Source organism: Cydia splendana, chromosome 18 (assembly GCF_910591565.1).
Source record: "Cydia splendana chromosome 18, ilCydSple1.2, whole genome shotgun sequence".
Taxonomy (NCBI): Eukaryota; Metazoa; Arthropoda; class Insecta; order Lepidoptera; family Tortricidae; genus Cydia; species Cydia splendana.
The window spans coordinates 9,988,499-10,008,450 of record NC_085977.1 but is presented as its reverse complement, the minus strand read 5'-3'; the positions used below and the strand labels follow the sequence as shown (position 1 = coordinate 10,008,450).

The following is a 19,952-nucleotide window of genomic DNA, read 5'->3' as shown; positions in this document are numbered from 1 at the left end:
AATTTACATTGGAACGTACCTTAGCGCCCTCAACCAGCTGATAGAACACATGGTAGTTGGTCTCCCTTGGCGAAGGGCCCGTGATCCTAGCCCGCTCCAAGAGGAAATCACGGAGCACAGCGCCGCGGATGCCTCCGCGGTTATCGAGCCGCACCTCCACGAATTTTCCGAAGCGAGATGAATTGTCATTGCGGACTGTTTTTGCATTGCCTGAAGTAAGAGTAATATATTAAAACAACTAATACAGAGAGCGTAAAGGTTTTTGTAGTCAAACAATTAATGATCATCAGATTTATACAATTTACATATAAAATCGTCTGCGTGAAATCTGGCTCTCTATTATGGATAATATTCGTAGATATACACCGTGTTTTTTTTTATTTCCGTTAATTTCAAGGGTGCATACCTGAGCTTAAATCAAGTAACTTTCCCAAAGACACCGATATTCTAATTAACTCCATTTCGAAGATAATCAATATTTTATTTTTTTCCTATAAGGCCTCTACAAGCTTGTACACTTGCCTTAAGGCCGGTTTACATATTGATTAGTGTTTAGAATGAGTTCATACATTTGCTACTAAACTTAAGTAAAATCTCGGTCGATCGATGTTCGAATTGACATTGATATGTCACAGATTTCAATTGTTTGGTTTAGTTAAATGTAATGCCCGTGTTACAACAACGCTATATGCTACATTTAATTACTTTTTAATATTAGGTCCTTACCTATGAAATTGGCGTTTTTGTTCATAGATATAAGTCTGATCCTAGTTTTTTTTTTTTTTACAAAAGTACATACACAATTACAATAAAACTACAATATGATTTCGCCAAACTGCTTGACAGCAATTAATTGTTATTTTTTATTGTTAAGTGTTCAGAATTAAGCCTTGAAAATAGGTCTTTTCATGTGCTGTCGGTTCGAGTATTAAAATTACTTATATTTTTCTAATGGTACCAATTTTCAAGAAATGGAGATATTGAAAACATACCTTAAAGGTGTCAAAAATTACTGGAAAAATTTTGTTTGGTTTGAATTAGCCATCAAAAAAATATCCGCAAAATTAATTGTATGGAAATTCGTGTTTCGTTGAAATTCTCCGGACAAAACGCCAATTTCATAGGTAATGACCTAATATTAATTTTTCTGAAAAAAAAAAAGCAAAAAAAATTTTTTTTTTCAAAATTAACTATGCCATTTAGTTTTCTTAAACGTACTTAACCATACCCCGAAGTTAACGGAATTCAATAAAAACACGGTGTATATGACAGCGACAGTTTTCCATTTCTTTCTGGATAGGCAGATGGAAAGATCACAATTCACTCACAATCACTAAAATACGTGAAAGATGTACAGTCGTCATCAGATGTATCAGAGCGGCCTGGGTGCTCAAAATATCTGAACGCGCACTCTAACGCCTTTACAATAGACGCGTGTTCAGATATTTGTGAGCACTTTAGGCGATCCTGGTGGCGACTGTACATTTTTAAATAGTAATAGTACAAAGCTTTCAAAAACATTCTAATTCACACGGGATCATACGATACTATTTCAGTAAACATGAATTACCTAAGTAACTTGTTGTTAGGGATGTACCGACTAGTCGCCGACTAGTCGGGAAAGCCGACTCCGGCCACATATGTAGTCGGCGATTAGTCGGCGACTAGTCGGCAAAAAAGGCCGATTAGTCGGCCTATTTTTAATTACAGAAAGCAGGACATTAATAAAATAACAAGCCAATATTAATCAAATGTTACATGACCATTCTACTCAAATACGTATTTAGGGTACAAAATGTGCTTATGTTCATAATAAATTCATGTATAGCTAGTTATGAAGGTGTATCGTAGCAGTAGCACGGAACATCTTTCAGTTGATATTGAAAGCGCGACGACGCAAGGAGAAAAAAAAATTGTATCCGAACTTGAATAAAGCTACTACAGTTGCCATACGAATGTTATCTTTATCGGGAAGTAACGATTATGAACTTGGCCGACTAGCCGACTATTCGGCCGACTAATCGGCCATCCGAGCGCCGATTAGTCGGCTAGTCGGCCAAAACCATAGTCGGTACATCACTACTTGTTGTATATGATATTATGTGATGTGTAAGGTATAAAGTTACCGAATGCTTCCAAAACCGTGTTGGCTTCAAGGATCTGTTGTTCCGCCCACGTGGCCTGGCCGCCAGCAGCGCAAAGGTACTGCAATATCAATTTCGTCGTTTCCGTCTTGCCGGCACCGCTTTCCCCCGAAATCACTACGGACTGATTTTTCTCACCATTCTAAGAAGAAAGATTACTAAGTGATTACTTGCAGATTAAAAGGGTTTAATATTGATTGGCAGTTGACAGCCGTTTCCCGAGACCGCTGGATTGATTATCGATCTTAAGCAGGATGAGATATTTGTATCTGGTTGATGATGAAACTGGCAACAGCGAGTCACTACGGAAGTATAAATGTGCCAACATATATTTTTTTGTACTTGATAAGTAGGTCATGTGATAATGCCAGCGATTTAATTTTGCGCTTACTCGTGAAACTGTATAAGTAAATATGTAACTAGGAGGTTAGGAATGGAACTGTTTGTAATATAAAGTTAGAGTTAGCTTACCCGTAGCGAGCTATAGGCGGACTCCGCTAAAGCAAACACGTGCGGCGGCAGGTTCCCAAAGGCTTTGCCTCGAAATTCTTGCATGTGCTCCTGTAAAATTCGAGTTATTTTACCGTTAGACTATATTTTTCAATAATGTGGTAAGCGTGCAAAATCTTTTGAGAAAATAGTGTTCACTTTTTCACGAATGTCAATGTGAGAAATTAAACTGTGTCAACTCTGTTAAAATAAGTTGACAAAGTGTGATATGTGGGTGCTTTAATCAATAGTAACAGTATTAAGGACGTTCTGTTTAATGTCATATACATAAACGGAACGGAAGGAATGAATGACATGGCTTAGCGTAACTCGCTTGTTGAATGAGCATCTTCATCAATGATTTCCTCTGATTGATTACGGTGTGACGTATAATTTATCACTTTTTTATGAAGAACTTCATTGTTTCCGACCACAGCGCGTTACTTCCTAGAAAGTGAACGATTGTTTGCAAATGTTTCTATGAAAACAGGAAGTTTTATCTTTAACATGATTGTATGAAAATGGTGGACCTATATTGGTTATCTGTTAATTAATTACAAAATGGTCAGTCTTCTTTCATTTATTCTGGAAGCTCTATACCCTGTTGCATATTTTAAGGCTTAGAATGCAAACAATTATTATTATCATCTCAGATGAGTATGTATCTAAGTTTATCTGATACTCATATATCATTCGTACGTATGACAAAATAAATAGGATTGGGAATATGCGGTAAACAAATTGACACGGTAGTCACCGGCATCTACACGAGTATATCAGATTTCAACTAAACTAAATCCGACTACTGAATCTAGACAAAATATTGGCGAGATGGGTATCGGTAAGACAGAGTCATATGACCCAAGTTAAATAAACGCTCGGCGTTTAATCTTTTGGCAATAGTCAACTTGTAAATCGGTTTCGTTGTAATAACGATTTCAGGTTCCCTAACAGAACTATAACTCTGTATCTTTAGGTACTTATATAAAAGTAAACAAATAATTTGACATTTTGGGGTAGTTATAACATTTATTGATTAACCGACCAAATACCAAACCACCTGGATCTGTCACTGAACGACCTGACTTTAACCTACATTATTTCATCATACTGTAATGTTTTCATCTACCATCAACTGGCTTAATAAGTCATTTGAGGGTAGATTTTGTTTACTCTTTTTTAAATACCTAAAGATACAGACTATAATTCCGTATGTTTATTTGTAGAAGCTTCCTGTTATTATATTATGTTATGTGTTATGTATTGTATTACTCACAACGATGACACATCCTCTGGATTAACGGCTCTTACTCATGGGTAAGATTGCTTTGATACCATTGATCGAAAATAGGTGTAACATAATTAGATAGTAGGGGCTCACCGTTGTGTAACATCCCAACTCCTTGTAGGGATTCACTGCGACTAGAATTGAACCTGTGTATGTCTGTAATAATAATTAAGGAAAATATGCTAGTATAATTATTATGTAACCTTATTTTAAAATAACTCGTGTTTACGATGCATGAAACATGCAAGGATGAACCCTTGCAAATTTAAATGAATATGTAATTCCAGCTGCAGTCACAAAAATACTTCGCAGTCTGTCGAAAATAACACAAAGTCATCGTGGGTATTGGCGCATGAAGTGTAAGAACAATTACGTTACGGTACAATTTAAAAAAATACGGCGTGTAATAGATTTGGTTACAGGCATCCAAATCCATTATTTGTTAATATTACATCACAATAATCACTACGGTTTAGTTTACACAACTAAAATAATCATTTTAGGGATTGTTTTTAAAATAGCCGTGGAGGCTAAATCCAGTTCAAATTACCAAATAAAACGTTTATTTCCGAAAAAAGAATAACTTTACGTAGGTACATTTCTTCATACAGTCTAAACGTAAGCATGTTGCACACGTTTGATATACGTAATGGTACAATTGTCGTCCAACCATTAATATATCACTGATCAATTTATAAATTATATAAAAGATTGAACTTGAATGTTAGCTGGAAGAGATCCATAATAGGGATAAGTTCGCCTTTGTACCTCAATCTCTGTAAACTATACGTGGATATGTAGGAAGTTGAAGAAAATGTTGTAAAAAGGATACATATACAAGGTCGTGTTTGTAGCGGCGTTTCAGGTTGTCGTTGATGGCGTCTTCGGTGATCTGGGGCATCATCGTCATGTCGGGCACGCCCGGGCCCTCCGCCTCCCGCTCCTCCATGATGGCTGCAACAACACACACAAATACACTTACTAAATGACACTATAAAAAAACTTTTGGCTTAAAATGGTAGTCGAAATACGACGAGAAAGTTTAATTTTTGAAGTTGGATTGGAGTAGCTTAACTTTATGGGACTTAAACATAGGTAGGTACTAGGTACAAATGTAAAACATAGACTTTTAGTCGTGTTAAATGAATAAATGGCTCAAAGCTCAGAGCACGCAAACGGGTTGCGGCACTGTACGTTCGCTCTCAACGCCGGCCGGATTTTATAAACTCAGTGAATTTTGAACACGGTAAAAGGTGATGTGAACAAATTGGTTCAGTGTTATATTATTTGAAAGATTGTCTCCTACTGAACTAAACTTGTTCCTCCTCATCTAGCTATTGCTCGATTGAGTTTAAAATAAAAGGATCTATGAGTTCACTTGGCAACTTAAACCTTTTGACACTGACAGCGACAGGATAGGATGTTTTCTTTAACCGAAGACCTAAAGATGATACAATAGATATAATCTTTATTTTATTAATAAAATTAGATGTCGCACATATTTTTCGAAAAAGACATATCCTGAATTATGTTTAGGTATTCAGTCCTAATAGTAAACAGCAGAGCTACGCTACAGTTTTATATATAAAAAGCAAAGATTGAGCATCGATTCGGCACGGTGTGATTGATGGATTATAAATAATTCACGTGACGCGCACCCCATAGCAAAGATGACAGATGGGTTCAGTCTTGAAAAAGGGTAAGTATGCCCTCAGGCAAAAATAGACGGAAGAAAATGGCCACACGAATAATTTTACACACAAGGGATGATTCACGCAAAAGTTTAGCATTCACATATTAGTTGAATATTTTTATAGCCATTGACTGATGTACATGAATCATTTATGTACCTACGGTTCATAACTTCCTACAAAACAATCGCTTTCCATTGCTTTTGAGTGTAAATGTACATACGACTTAAGACTTATCATATGCAGTAAACTCATAATTAATCGTAGAAACCTTACAAAATCGCGTTTTGTTAACACGTACTCGCTCTGATGATAATTGTCGCTAATTAAGCATTTATTTTAAAGCGTTCTGCTCAAAGCGAGTGTAAATTGAGAAATGTCATTGACTTCCTTCTTAGAATTTTAATAAGAAACGTCACAGAGAAGATGTATTGAATAACGAGTGAAATAGGTCGGTACTCAAGATCACCCCTAGCAAGGAAATAGACAAACAAGATGTTCGAAATGTAATTCCCGGGCAAGTATCAGGGCTCAATTTACATCAATCTTGGCTGAATTCTCGCCCTCCGACGCCCTCGCGCTGGGGAGCCATGAGATATGATTTTATATCGCTGATCGACTGTTAAACGATTTTATTATATTTATCGCGTGCCCACGATCGTTCAAATAGTCTCGCTAACACGAATTTGAAGTGGTTTTTCTCACTCCCTTTTACAGGTTCTTTTATGCAAAGTCAAACGTCGCAGTGAAATATTATTTGACCTAATGTTTTACATTACGTAAAATCGTTATCGCCAAATAGAAGTTTAGGGAATATTTATCCATTCATGTCTGTTTATGAATGAATATTAAGCAAAGATGACAAGACAAAAAAAAAAACATTATAAAAAGCATCCAATCGGGTTGAATCACGCAGGGCTTTTTTTTACTGTGGTTGTTAAATGGTTAAAATGAAATTGGTCCAAGGGCTTCTAGGCACTAATTGTCGATTACGGGCCGTGTCGCGGTTGACCACAATGCTTGGAATTTAGTTCGGCCGTTTAATTTTGTGTTTAGTAATCGGGGAGACAATATTCTATTAGAATGAGCTCGACTATAGAATTAGCATCTTAACTAAACTAGTTTAACTGTATCCCGAAAGTATGTTATGCGTCTAAGCGATTCCTATAGAATAGAGCTTCGCATGGGTGGAAACCCAGTGAATTCGGAAGGTACCGCACCCTTGCCGCATTTACGCACGCTCCACTAACTCCTGTTTTTAAATCATATTCGTACAGCTGTTATGAATATTTGGACACGCAATACTGACGTTACCTTATGACGTCATTCAGTAATTTATTGTGATTTTATCTTCAGTTTGAGATATGTTCGCAAATGCACTTCTTTTTTATTAAGTACTATTATATTTATTTTAATTAATAATAGTCCATTTAGCATTTGTCTTTTAAAACGATTACGCATTCTATATCTATATCTATATAGACTTTTGTTTCCGATCCTTGGGTTTAAAAGCTTTTTTTGAAATGTTATCGTGTTTTCTACAAAATGTCCCGCAGTTCGGTGTGCCTCTTGGCATAGGCCTCCTCCAACCTTCTCCACTGTACTCTGTCTTCTGCAACTCTGGACCAGTAAGGCCCCAAGGTTAAGCGGATTTCATCTACCCATCTTGTTTTTGGATGTTTTTGTTTTCTTCTTCCGTCTCTTGGGTACCATAGGGTAACTTGTTTGCTCCATTTGTCTAATTTGCATCTCAGCATGTGTCCTGTCCACCCCCACTTTAGATGGTCTATCCGACTTAGTATGTCTATAACCTTGGTTTTACTTCTTATCGCTGAATTTGAGATTTTGTCCTTTAGCTTGACTCCTAGGATACTTCTCTCGATTGCCCTTTGACATTTTGCCAATTTTTCTCTATCCTTGGCTGTAAGTGACCATGTCTCACATCCATAGGTTATGCATGGTAGAATACAGGTGTTGAAAGTCTTTCTCTTAATGTGCATACTGATATCTTTGTTTTTCATTATTTCTTTTAAAGACCAGTACTTTTTCCATCCACAAGCTATTCTTTTGTTAACTTCCTTGGCCATTGAGTCTTTAGGGGAAATAATTTGTCCCAAGTAGACATATTCACTCACATATTCATAGGTGTTTCCATTTGCTTCTATGTTTATCTCTTTGGTATTGGTCATCAGTTTTGTTTTGCTCGCATTCATTTCTAGCCCTACCCTACTGCTCATAACTGCTAGCGACTCTATCATGTGTTTTAATTTAATTGGGCATTCTTCTAATAGGATTATGTCGTCTGCGAATCTTAGGTGATTTAGACTATTTCCATTGATCTTGAGGCCATAAGCTTCCCAGTCCAGTTGTCTGAAGATATGTTCCAGTACGGCATTGAACAACTTAGGTGATAATGGGTCGCCTTGTCTGACTCCTCGGTTTATTGGAAAAGGGGCTCCTTTTGATTCGAGTTTTATTCGACTATTGCTCTTTTTGTAAATGTTTTTGATTAATTCTATGTAGGTGCTACTCACTCCTTGTTCGCTTAGACTATACCATATGTATTCGTGATTCAGGCTATCAAAAGCTTTGGAATAATCAATGAAAGCAATGTATAGGGGCTTCTGATATTCATTATATTTTTCCATTACTTGTTTGATTGTGTGGATGTGGTCAATGGTACTGAAGTTTTTCCTGAATCCTGCCTGCTCAAGTGGTTGGTTTTCATCCAGTGTTTGTGTGATTCTTTCTAGGATTATTTTTGCAAAGACCTTGTAGACGTTTGATATAAGACTTATTGGTCTGTAGTTTCCAATATCGTCCTTGTCTCCTTTTTTATGGAGAAGAATTATGTACGAGTCCCCCCACTGATCTGGAACCATGCCTGAGGTTAGAATGCTGTTAAAAAAATCCGTTAGGATTGGACATATTTCTTCTAGCGTGCCCCTCATTAGCTCATTATATATATTGTCCGGTCCGGGAGCTTTATCTAATTTTTGAGACATGATGGCTTTCTCCACTTCCTGTTTAAGTATGGGTGGTGTTTCCTCAAGGCTGACGGGTGATATTTGATAGGCACATTTGTTTAGGTTCACATCTTTGTTGGAGTAGAGGGTTCTGTAGTACTCAGTAGCAAGCTTCTGGATATCCTTACGATTTGTCACTTGTTTTGATCCCCTGTTTTTGCCTGTTTTTAGTGTCGGGATCCATTCCATGCCTTGTTCTTTGAGTTCTTTGAAAGCTTTCTTGGCTCCACCTGTTCTTTGAATTGTATCTTCTAATTTTTTCAGTCTTTGTGTTTTTCTATCTTTCCTTATGCTTTCTTTTATTTGTTTGCTTATGCTTGATATTATCCTACGGTTGTCCTTTCTATTTACTTTGTCTGCTATTAGTGCCTTTCTTTTCTCCAGGAGTTCTGTTGTCTTTTCGCTAAATTTTGTGGTTCTAACTGTACTTGCTGTCTTCTTAGATGATGATGAAAGGGTTTTTTCTATGTATCTGTATTTTTCTAATGTGCTTGTATCAGAGTTTATTGCTTCCTGCATTGTCTTGATATGGGATGGGTCAATCCTGTTCTCGCAATGCTCTGTTGTTTTCATTGAATTTTTAATACTGTTTCTTGACTGTTTTACAGGATGTGTTTTTAAGTGGCAGCGTACCATTCGATGGTCTGTATTGAAGTTTAGATTCTGTACTACATGTGTATCATTGAAGGCTTTTGGCTTATTGGTTATTATGAAGTCGATTTCGTTTTTGTAATTTCCATCTGGTGACAACCAGGTCCATTTGGTGTGTGGTTTTTTCCTGAATATGGAGTTGAGAAGTACTAGGTTATTTTGCAGTAGAAAGTCTATAAGGTTTTGTCCATTGTTGCTTCTCTCTCCATGGCCGTACTTCCCCATTACCATTTCTTCACCCGCTTCTCTGGTGCCCACCTGGGCGTTGAAATCGCCCATCAATATGAGGGGGTTGTTTTGGTATTTCTTTACGATTTCCGATAAATTGGTGTAGAATTTCTCAATGTCCTGTTTCGACGCTGCCTCTGTGGGTGAGTAAACTTGTACGATTGTCCATGGCCTTTTGTAATTGGGGAAACAAATGTTAAGTATTGCGATTCTGTCGGAGATTCCTATCAGCTCTTGTATGCAGTTTTTTAGTGTTTTTTTGATTAGAAAGCCCACTCCTCTTTGTCCTGCAGTTTCCCCTTTTTGGTACAGTTTATAGTCATTAATCTCTACAATTTTTTCCCCCAGTCTCCTCATTTCGCTTATGCCTAGTAAATCAAGATTTATATTTTCAATTGCGTTTTGTAGTTCGATCAAGTTTTCTTGCTGTCTTAATGTTCTAGTATTCAGTGTTGCAATTTTGACGGATTCACTTCTTTTAGTTACTTTTGTTGGAGGGTTTTGGTCTAGTACTCCCGCGGGGACCAGCCGTGCTGGGAGACAATTATGTTGTGTTGGTCTTGTTTGGTTAACGCTTTGTTGGTTTTGTTGTTGTTTGTTTGCTGTTGTTTCTATCTTGCTGTTTTGCTTCCGGGGTCTGTTGTTCTGTAATTGCTATTGTTTGGTTGACGATGATAAGGAGTTTGATCTTGAACGATTCATAATGTTGAAAGCATTTGTTTTATTTATTTTCGCGGGGGCTAACTGCCTTGCGTCTTCGTTCTGCTTGTTGGTATTATCCGATGTTGGTGATTTTGTCGGAGATCTTTTCCTTTTCTCATTGGTTTTATCTTGGTTTGGTTTTTCTTTTATTATGAGTTTGTCGTATCTGATCATAGCAATATTGCCCTTTTTAATTTCTTCTTGTCTTTTAGTGTTTAGCTCTTTCCTTATTTGAATGACATCCTTGGGATAGTCCTCAGAGACATAGGTGTTTGCTGGTAGCTTTTTGCTGTTCTTTAGTACTTGCAGTCTTCTCCATGCTAGGGTTAGTTTAACTAGTATGGGTCTATGTTTCTTGTCCTTCTTTATACCAACATTGCACCAATTACGCATTACATTGCACCAAAATATCAAAAATAATATTAACACTAATCGGCGATTGGTAATCATGTGTTTAAATGGCGATGGCTAAGTCGCCCTTCAATTTGTTCCTGTAATCCCAAAAATCAGCGCCCGGCATTTGTCTAATTTTCCCTGTTAACACATTGAACTAATATCTGACTTGACTAAAAATGTAACTATAAAAAATTAAAAGGGGAGTCTAGGAGAATATAAGAACCATAATTTTATTATGGAGGTAACACTCTAATCATTGGGCTCCATTCTTTTTATTAATTTGTTGTTTTGACAAGTCCAAAAACTGTGTTGAAAATGTATTTATTGATAAAGAATTAAATATGTGCAGTTACCTTAGACGTTACTTACACATGTAAAATACAGGTAAACCTTAGATCCTTAGAAGTAAATCCTAGGTCTTCCCATTTGACCCCACTATTTCACCTTTACTCCACAGTTCACCGCCCCTGAGATAATCAAATAGATAAAACGTCTTAACGAGTACTAAGAGCTATGAGACGAGACGGATGTTTCGCACTCCCACTCGTTAGTACAATCAGATTCGCTTCACACGGGCACTGTCCCTTGCATAAACTGATGTACTAATTGTACTATTAAAGGCATAATATTCGCGAGCGATGAGAGTAAACTGTCCTTGGATGTTATTCCACTTGCTTTTGGAGCGAACGTTAGTAAAGCTTATGAAAAATAAACCACTATAAATGCGTTCTCTAGATGTTAGGGAATTGAGGTTCCAGTTACACGGTTAACCAAATCGTTAGACTTTCGTAAGCAATGAGAATACAGAGCCTTGAGACAGGACGTTCCCGGTCAAGTTATCGGGCGGATATGTCACTTGGGCTGGCGTGCAGCTACGTCACTTCGCGCCATCGCAGTTCGACGCAGTATCAGGAAAGATTTATCACGATTAATTTAATAGGGAGTAACTGCTGAAACATGTGCTGTAATAACAAATAACGACGAATCATAGCGAAACTTGATGTTTTTTGCGTCGTCTGGTTTATTATCGTATGTTGATGATTTCAAGTTTTCCATATTTTGTTATATAACAATGGAAATTACTTGATCAGAAAGTGTCAGTGCTGGTTAGTTGCTAGAATTAGATTTAAAATTGACAATTTAGAAACCACTCCCTTGTTGATGACGAAGAATATTTGCCGTTGAATAATGGGGTTGGCCGGTGGAAGTTTTTAGCAGATGGCGCCATCATAGCTTGCCCCGTCAATCCCTAGAATTGTGTCAAATTTTTGTTTTTTTAATACCCTGGATGCCAGCTCTAAGCCAAATCTCATAGAAAAAGGGGCAAGCTATGATGGCGCCATCTAGGCAAACCTTTGACAGTTGCCAACCCCATTGTCATAATTATTCAACATTACATTAGGTATATGTTACAAACAACAATAATTTGTATTCGAAACTTTCTTTTTGCTTTAACAACATTAAATTTTGGAGAGCAATATATATCCCTTTGTGAAATCGTATTTCTAATGAAAGAAAAAACAAACCATCCATAAATTATGAGTGGAAAAGCTTTCTTGGGAATAAAATCCGAAGGCTTATTTCCCTTAGAAACACTTTATCTATTTTTATACGAAGCTAGAGAAGTCGTTTTATTTCTTAGGATTTGTGAAAATATTCGTAAAACCCATTTTACAAAGGCTATAAATTTTTTAATGAATCGTCATATAGTACTTATCCTGTAGTCAGTAAATAACGTTTACTAGGTTTACTGTGGGTAATTAAATAAATCCTTTTATAATCTGAAGGTTTATTTGACAACTATTTTTTTTTGTGTACACACAATATCTAAACGGCCAAGAGACTGCAATGCGTACTATATTTGTTCTAGCAATAAAGTTAGTCTGTATCCTATTTACGTCGATAACTGTACCGATGTTACCCAGACTGCCTATAATTGGCACTCTGGCGTGGTGAAGCCCAAAAAGGCAAAAATGGATATAATTAATAACGTCTGTCACAACTTCCCGTACGTAAAAAGGAAAGCTACTTTATTTCTGTAACACGTTGATCTATTTCCACTTACGGATATAGCATCGTTGAGCACAATAAGGATGAATCCTTGAAAGAAAAACATGACAAGAAAATTATTCAATATTATTCATGTTCAATGAAGATAATGGATTCTATATTTACGCAAGTATTTGTTTATTGGGCTGTTTTTAAGGATCGTATAAGTACCAAAAACCGCAATTCACGTGTTATAAAAAACATGTTTCTAAAAGCTCGGAAAGGAAAGGTACCAACATTACTAACAATACACAAATGTAGCAACTTAGCAAGTGGCCCCTAGAGGGCCTAGAGCATATCCATTAGTAATTACACTAATTACCATACGTAAGTATTTCATATATGTAAATAACATTGCGCCTTATCTTGTCGCAGGCATGCAGTTAATTGTTCTTCATGACAAAGGGATCTTGAACGTGTATCTTTATTACAAAACACCTGGCAGCCTCAAATCGATTTACAAATAATAGTAATTGAATTAAATCGAACGCATACCCTCATTCAATTGAAGCGGCGCCGTGTTTATCGATTATATTTATGGTAAAAAAATGAATAGGAGCTTATTCAATTCAAGCTCCTATGGGCCTAAGGGGATTGGATACGCACTGCTTTCTTGGTGGGCCGTTTATAATTTGTGTCATTTGTCAGTTTGACGTTGTTGCTGGGGTGATAATGCAGGACAGACGTCTGGTACAACTTCTCAAAGGTTCAAACAGATATTTCGGGGCTTTATTTAATTAAATATATTTACCTACAATCTCGATGCAAGCCTCAAATGTGGCGGGTTGTTTTTATGATTCATAACTAGAAATTAATTTGCAGTGTTTTTTACTTTCGAAAGTCGAGTAGTGAAGTTTTTAGTGTCTTTGCGAGTCATCTCAGAAAAACGGGGACACGAAAAGAAGAAACCTAATCCATTTTAACGAAAGGACCCCTCGTAATAACAATCATAGTAAATTGTCATAATGACAGTCATCGTTGTTGACGCGAAGTCATTATGGAGCAAATTGAAATAAGAGCCGGTCGATAATCGCTAGTTTTGGGGTGCAGCGCGTGTCGAGTAAATGCCTTTCATGAGGACACAGTAGCGTTGGACGGTATACAATACTGTCGTCCTGACGCGACGTACAAAAGAGTCCCGTAGAGTTGTACGTGGTTCAAGTGATAAACGACAGCGAAATTACGATTCGGTTTAAGTTTGTTTAAATTTTTAGGATGTAATGCGTGACAAACTCCTCGAAGAATCGCTAATTGCATCGATAATTATTCGCGTTTACTCGTTTGTTTGTTTTTTTTCCTAGATAACTCATAGTAAATAATAGCCAAGCACAAACCCTGAAAGGTCTAGTTTTGTTTCGAACCTATTCATTTTCAAGGGATTCTGCCAGCGAATTCCGTTCCCTGCAGCGAATTCAACAAATTGTTCTCATTACATATTATCGTCGTCTAAGATCCAGTATCACAAGCTCAATCCCACACATGTCTAATCAATCCCACTCAATAAGAGTTTTTACGTGGGATTGATTTACGAATGTCCGATACAATTTATTAATATTAATACTTAATTTAATAAATCCGATATAATACCGTTAATAAATAAAATAGGAAGTTGCCTGTAGCTTAACCCCCTGCGCTAGGTGTAGGAGGGAGGCGCCGGGCGCCGTCGCCCACGGTCCCTAGCAACTTTGTACTCGTGACCTCCAAGGACCACCTTTCCCTTTAGATTTAAATGGGTCGTCACGCCGCCCGTTTCTTATCTGATTACACTTACAACTATCATCCGATTATACTAACTCATTTAGAAGGGAAACTTTGTAAAATTTCTGAAGCAGCGAGGTAGTCTAACCAAGACGGATTCAATTTGTTTGGAACTCTGTCAGGCCTCGGTTATTGGGGTTCCGTAGCCAAAATGGTATGAAGGTACGGAACCCTCCATTTTGCGTCGTACGACACGCACTTGGCCGGTTTTACGCATTTTCGCTACTCTCTGGCCAGTCGATCTGATCTGTTTAAAAAGACTGTCGAGAGAGTAATACTTAATTTATGATATAAAAAGCCCTTTTATGAGATAAAAATACAATTAATCTGTGGGCGTCAATAGACTGTTTAACATCAATAAAGTTGTGAAACGGCCGAAGCAGCGTGTGGAGGATTGGTAATCGAATAAAAAATAAACTGTGTAACATAAAATTTACTTTAGTACAGAAAAAATGGATGGTCGGTCGTGGGCGGACTAGACTGGTGACATTGTCTAGGGTAAAAAGAAATTTCTAGAACCTGTATGGCTGAGAGCTCAGGTTCAGCGTGGGTGGATGATAAACGCATCAAGCTGGAATCAAGGAAAATAAGTCTTTGCTTAAGTTTAGTATAATTCGTTTCGTTTCGCTATTTACTTCCAGCCCACGGGGCATCTTTTAGATCTGGTACGATAAATAGAAGTAACTGACGCAGAATAAATATTTTCCAAAAAAAAAAATTGTTGAATTGTAAATTTAGGTATTTTAGGTACCCAACCGCCATTAGTAATAATGTTCTATGGCGACTTTCAAGAGCTTCAAACAAAACTAGCTAACAGTTAGTACATTCTCAAAGAAATATTAAGTTCTGTGAAAACTTTAATACCAGAAGCCAGTGGGCAAATGCCTTGTGCGTAATTAAGTTTCCGAAGTTAAAAGTTATTCCACAATTCGCTGAAAGTTGTGCAAGTTTTCCTTGTTTACATAAGCTCAGCATGTTGAGGCCGCAAGTAAAATAACTATTAAGGGTCCGTGGATGTAATTTAAGCCAGTTTAATCGCGAAGCCTTTAACAAGTTAATTGCTATTTGGATGAGACACTTGTGGAGGGTGATTATAGCGAACGAAGTGTGAAAATATCTCGCGAAAACTGAAATTGCACAGCAGTGTTAGCGAATCTCTGTAAGGGGTTCGGCTAAAATAAAATATTTCTAAGTCATATTAAGGGTTTGTCATGTCATGTTGTCATGAAATAGGAACGTGTACTGCTGTAAAAATTTGGAAATATTTTGCAGCATTTACATTCGAAATGAGTAGGTAATATCGTATAAAGGATTGCTGGTATGCGATAAATTGGGGCAATGACACTGCAAAAACGAATACTTTACACGCAGGGCCCGGCAACGTTTTTTAGGGTTCCGTACCCAAAGGGTAAAAACGGGAGGATACATAGCAGAATGTCCAAGTCGCAAAATGTACAGGCTACGTAAAATGAGCAGATCGCAAAATGTGCAAATCTCATAATGAGAAGATCGCAAAATGTGCAGATCTCATAATGAGCAGATCGCAAAATGTGCAGATCTCATAATGAGCAGATCGCAAAATGTGCTAGCAGATCTCATAATGAGCAGGTCGCCAAATGTGTAGATTTTAAATTAGAGCTCGAATTCTACAGTTCCAAAAAGCGTAATCGTTGCCATTAAGGCTTGGTCTAATAAATACAGTTTGATTAACATATTGTATGTACAGTCGCCATCAGATAAATCGTAAAGTTAGGTTCTTGTTCTTCTTTTAAAAGAGTAGAAGTTTTGCGATTTAGTTTTATTATGTACCTAATACGGGTCCATATTGGGTTGCATACAATTTTAAGTCATATCTTTGTTGCGCATAACAACTTGTGTCATAATCATCATTGCGCATTACCCGTATTAGGTACATAATAAAACTAAATCGCAAAACTTCTACTCTTTTAAAAGAAGAACAAGAACCTAACTTTACGATTTATCTGATGGCGACTGTACATACAATATGTTAATCAAACTGTATTTATTAGACCAAGCCTTAATGGCAACGATTACGCTTTTTGGAACTGTAGAATTCGAGCTCTAATTTAAAATCTACACATTTTGCGACCTGCTCATTATGAGATCTGCTAGCACATTTTGCGATCTGCTCATTATGAGATCTGCACATTTTGCGATCTGCGGGTCCATATTGGGTTGCATACAATTTCAAGTCATATCTTTGTTGCGCATAACAACTTGTGTCATAATCATCATTGCGCATACAAATGAAAAGTCATATTATATTGTGTCATACATTTTTAGCCATAATATTTGATGACATACTCAGCAGTTGTCATATATTATTTGTGCATATAGGTTTTAATTATAATGAATCAGATGTCATACCACCTAAAAGCATATTTATCGATACTTATAATGTTTTTACGTATAACGTTTTGTGCGCATAATAATTTTCAACTATAATGGTTTAAGGCATACTTAGTTATTGATAGCCCTAATCTCCGTCCAAAAACAATTCGACGAAGGCCCCGCTCACGCGGGGCTGCTAATTCTGCGTAGTTTGCCCTTCGGGCATCTAAAGAAACCTAACGAACCTAACCTACCTACTATTTGAATAAATCTCATATCTATGATTAATATCTTTTATAAAACCGTTTCTCCTAGGGAGGCGGAGGGGGCTCCTCTCCTTGGATCTCCTCTTTTATACGGTCGTTCTGTGGTTATGATTATGACTAAAGTAATATTTGCTTCATAGGTGGGTCAGAACCATAGGTACATATTTATTATTCACGCTTTGTAACATTTATGAAAAAAACATTATGACCACTACAAACACGTAAAGACATTTACACCTCTAAATATTATAGTTTTTTTTATTGTGTTTTGTATCTGTATTTTTTATGTAATTCGACATTAAGAGACCATATACATCTCTAAGTAATTGTAATACGTTAGTTTGAATTGTTAGTTGTATTTTATAAAATTGTTAATGTCTTGTTATTATTTTTGCTTGTATGTAAATTCAATGTTGACGTGTAAAAGTGCCCTTGTGGCCTATTTACTGAATAAATGTTGATATTTGATATTTGATACAAATATGGCTTATTTTTTATGTCTATATTAATACTATGCACTGCAATACTTCGAACGAAAAACAATTATGGATATCAAGCAGATGACTTAAAATGTTATGCGAATTAATATAATGACTATAAAAAATATGTCATAACTCATTTATGACAAAAACCCAGTTATGCTCAGGAATAATTCTGACTAAAAATTTTTATGACTTACAATTTTATGAACAAAGTGTTATGACAATTAAAAATATGACAAAAGTTGTTATGCGACCAGAGGGAGTCCCACCTAATACGATATACTAGACTAGAGGCTTAAAAGCCATGATGACAATTGTTTGCTGAAAACGAATCGAAACGCTATATGTATCGCACAACTACGGAACAATGATAGAGAGACAGATCTGACAGATAGCGTTTCGTTTTCTGCAAGCGATTGTCATCTTGGCTTAGCCCCCTGGTATGTTAAGTTTTACTAATGCAATTGTTTGTGCAATGTTTAGTTTATGATAATAAATCTTTAATAGTGGTAGGGTTTTTTATTATTTTGTTACCTTATTATGACCTTGTTTTATAAGCAAATAATTTAAGAGGTAATGCTTTGAAATATACCCGTCGGCCTTTCTACCATGCAGTTAAACTAGAGACGACACACAAAGCAAACGACATTACGATATGCACATTTCGTGACCTGCACTTTTTACGATTTGCACATTTCGCGACCTGCACATTTTACGATTTGCACATTTCGCGACATGTACTTTTTACGATTTGCACATTTCGCGACATGCACTTTTCACGATTTGCACATTTTGCGACCTGCACTTTTTACGATATGCACATTTCACGACCTGCACATATTACGATTTGCACATTTTACGACCTGTACCTTCTGCGATTTGCACTAGTGCTCATTTTGCGACTTGAACATTCTGCTATGTATCCCGCTATAGCAATAAATACAAAAAACAAAATAAAATAAATATTTAAGTGGGGCTCCATACAACAAACGTGATTTTGTTGCCGTTTTTTGCGTAATGGTACGGAACCCCTCATGCGCGAGTCCAACTCGAACTTGCTCGGTTTTGTAGGACTGTAGAGTGTAGGTACCTTACCTACTTAAAGTAATCTATAAACTCCGGACCTTTTTCATAAGGCCTCTTCAATTTTTTTAATCAATAATCTCTCGCATGTATGTACATACATTTCGGCCTTCATTCGGCTACAATAATAATATTCATGTTATATGTTCGTCGCAATGGATCATGATTGTTAATAGAAGGGCGCGAACAAATTTTCTAACATAATTCTAATAAGTAAATTCTCATTTCAGAATTCCTCATCGGTTGGAGATCAGCGATGTAAACCGCAATGAACGAAAATTAAAACTGGCTTGATTGTTCAGGGTCTTGGAAGTTATTAGCATCCAAAGACTTTTGAGATATCTGCTAATAATGTTACCCCAGTATTCGTAAACAGACACAGATGGAAATTATGTGAAGGGAATCAAGAGGATTTGAGGACCTAATAGAATAAGAAAGTGTTTACTTACAGATCGTCTGTTATAAATTACTTATAATGTTATTGGTTTATATATCACACTAATTCATACGTAGGTGTGACGTTGTTAACAGAAATATAGTTAACTTATACATACAAAGCTAGGCGATCAACAACTTCAACAAGCACTAACCAACGCGCAAATCTCTTTAGCGCCATTAACATTTCTTAAAGACAATAAACGAGTTGTGAATTTGAATACAACTGTTGCATTCCAAAGCCCTTAAGCTTGCGATGTACTTAATTTAAATACGTAGGTAGTGCAAGTAGATGGCAAGATTCACACGGTCTCCACTGAGCGTAACCAAGCGTCCCACAACGCTCGCTCCCTTGAGAACCGACTACTTAAATCATAACTTTCGATCAAAGCCGACGCAGAACAAAGATATTCAACATTTGCTTTATCAACCTCGTATCTTACCTTATTGCAAGATTATGAATACAACCTTCCTCTGTGCGTCACAACGTTCAGATTTGAATACAAACCCAAAGGGAGTTGATAGGTTGAGAAAGTAAGGAAACGGTATCGCGATCATCATAGACGACCTGTTACGCGACAAATTGACGGGCGCCGTTCATTGCAAAGTAGGCTCTATTACCGCCGCGAAGCGTAACATGATCAAAACAATCTGGCAAAGAAATTCCCTAGTAATTTTATGACTTAACTCTCCTGGGAAATAAGTAAGTGTACCGTATTTTCCTTGTCAATAACTTTTAGGTTGATAAATTCAAGAATTTATGAAATGTTAGGTAATTCATCAAACGTTAACAGACACAATAGGGTCAATAGCGCAAATTTTTATAGCTAACATTCGTAACGAAACTGAGAAAATTAAGAAAACTTAATCTCATCTTTTCTTAATTTTCTCAGTTTCGTTACGAATGTTAGC

At 36.7% G+C, this 19,952-nt stretch overlaps 1 protein-coding gene across 1 annotated transcript in view; it reads right to left on the bottom strand.

The window, feature by feature from the left end:
• Nucleotides 1-19,952, bottom strand: part of LOC134799569 (myosin-I heavy chain) — a 119,020-nt gene that overhangs the window by 34,168 nt on the left and 64,900 nt on the right. Inside the window, exons 3-7 of the mRNA XM_063772002.1 lie at nucleotides 4,754-4,875; nucleotides 4,015-4,077; nucleotides 2,616-2,705; nucleotides 2,127-2,286; nucleotides 20-210 (exon numbers count right to left, since the gene is read on the bottom strand). Coding sequence (XP_063628072.1) covers nucleotides 20-210; nucleotides 2,127-2,286; nucleotides 2,616-2,705; nucleotides 4,015-4,077; nucleotides 4,754-4,870 — 621 coding nt within the window. The 5' untranslated portion in view covers nucleotides 4,871-4,875. The remainder of the gene's footprint in view (nucleotides 1-19; nucleotides 211-2,126; nucleotides 2,287-2,615; nucleotides 2,706-4,014; nucleotides 4,078-4,753; nucleotides 4,876-19,952) is intronic.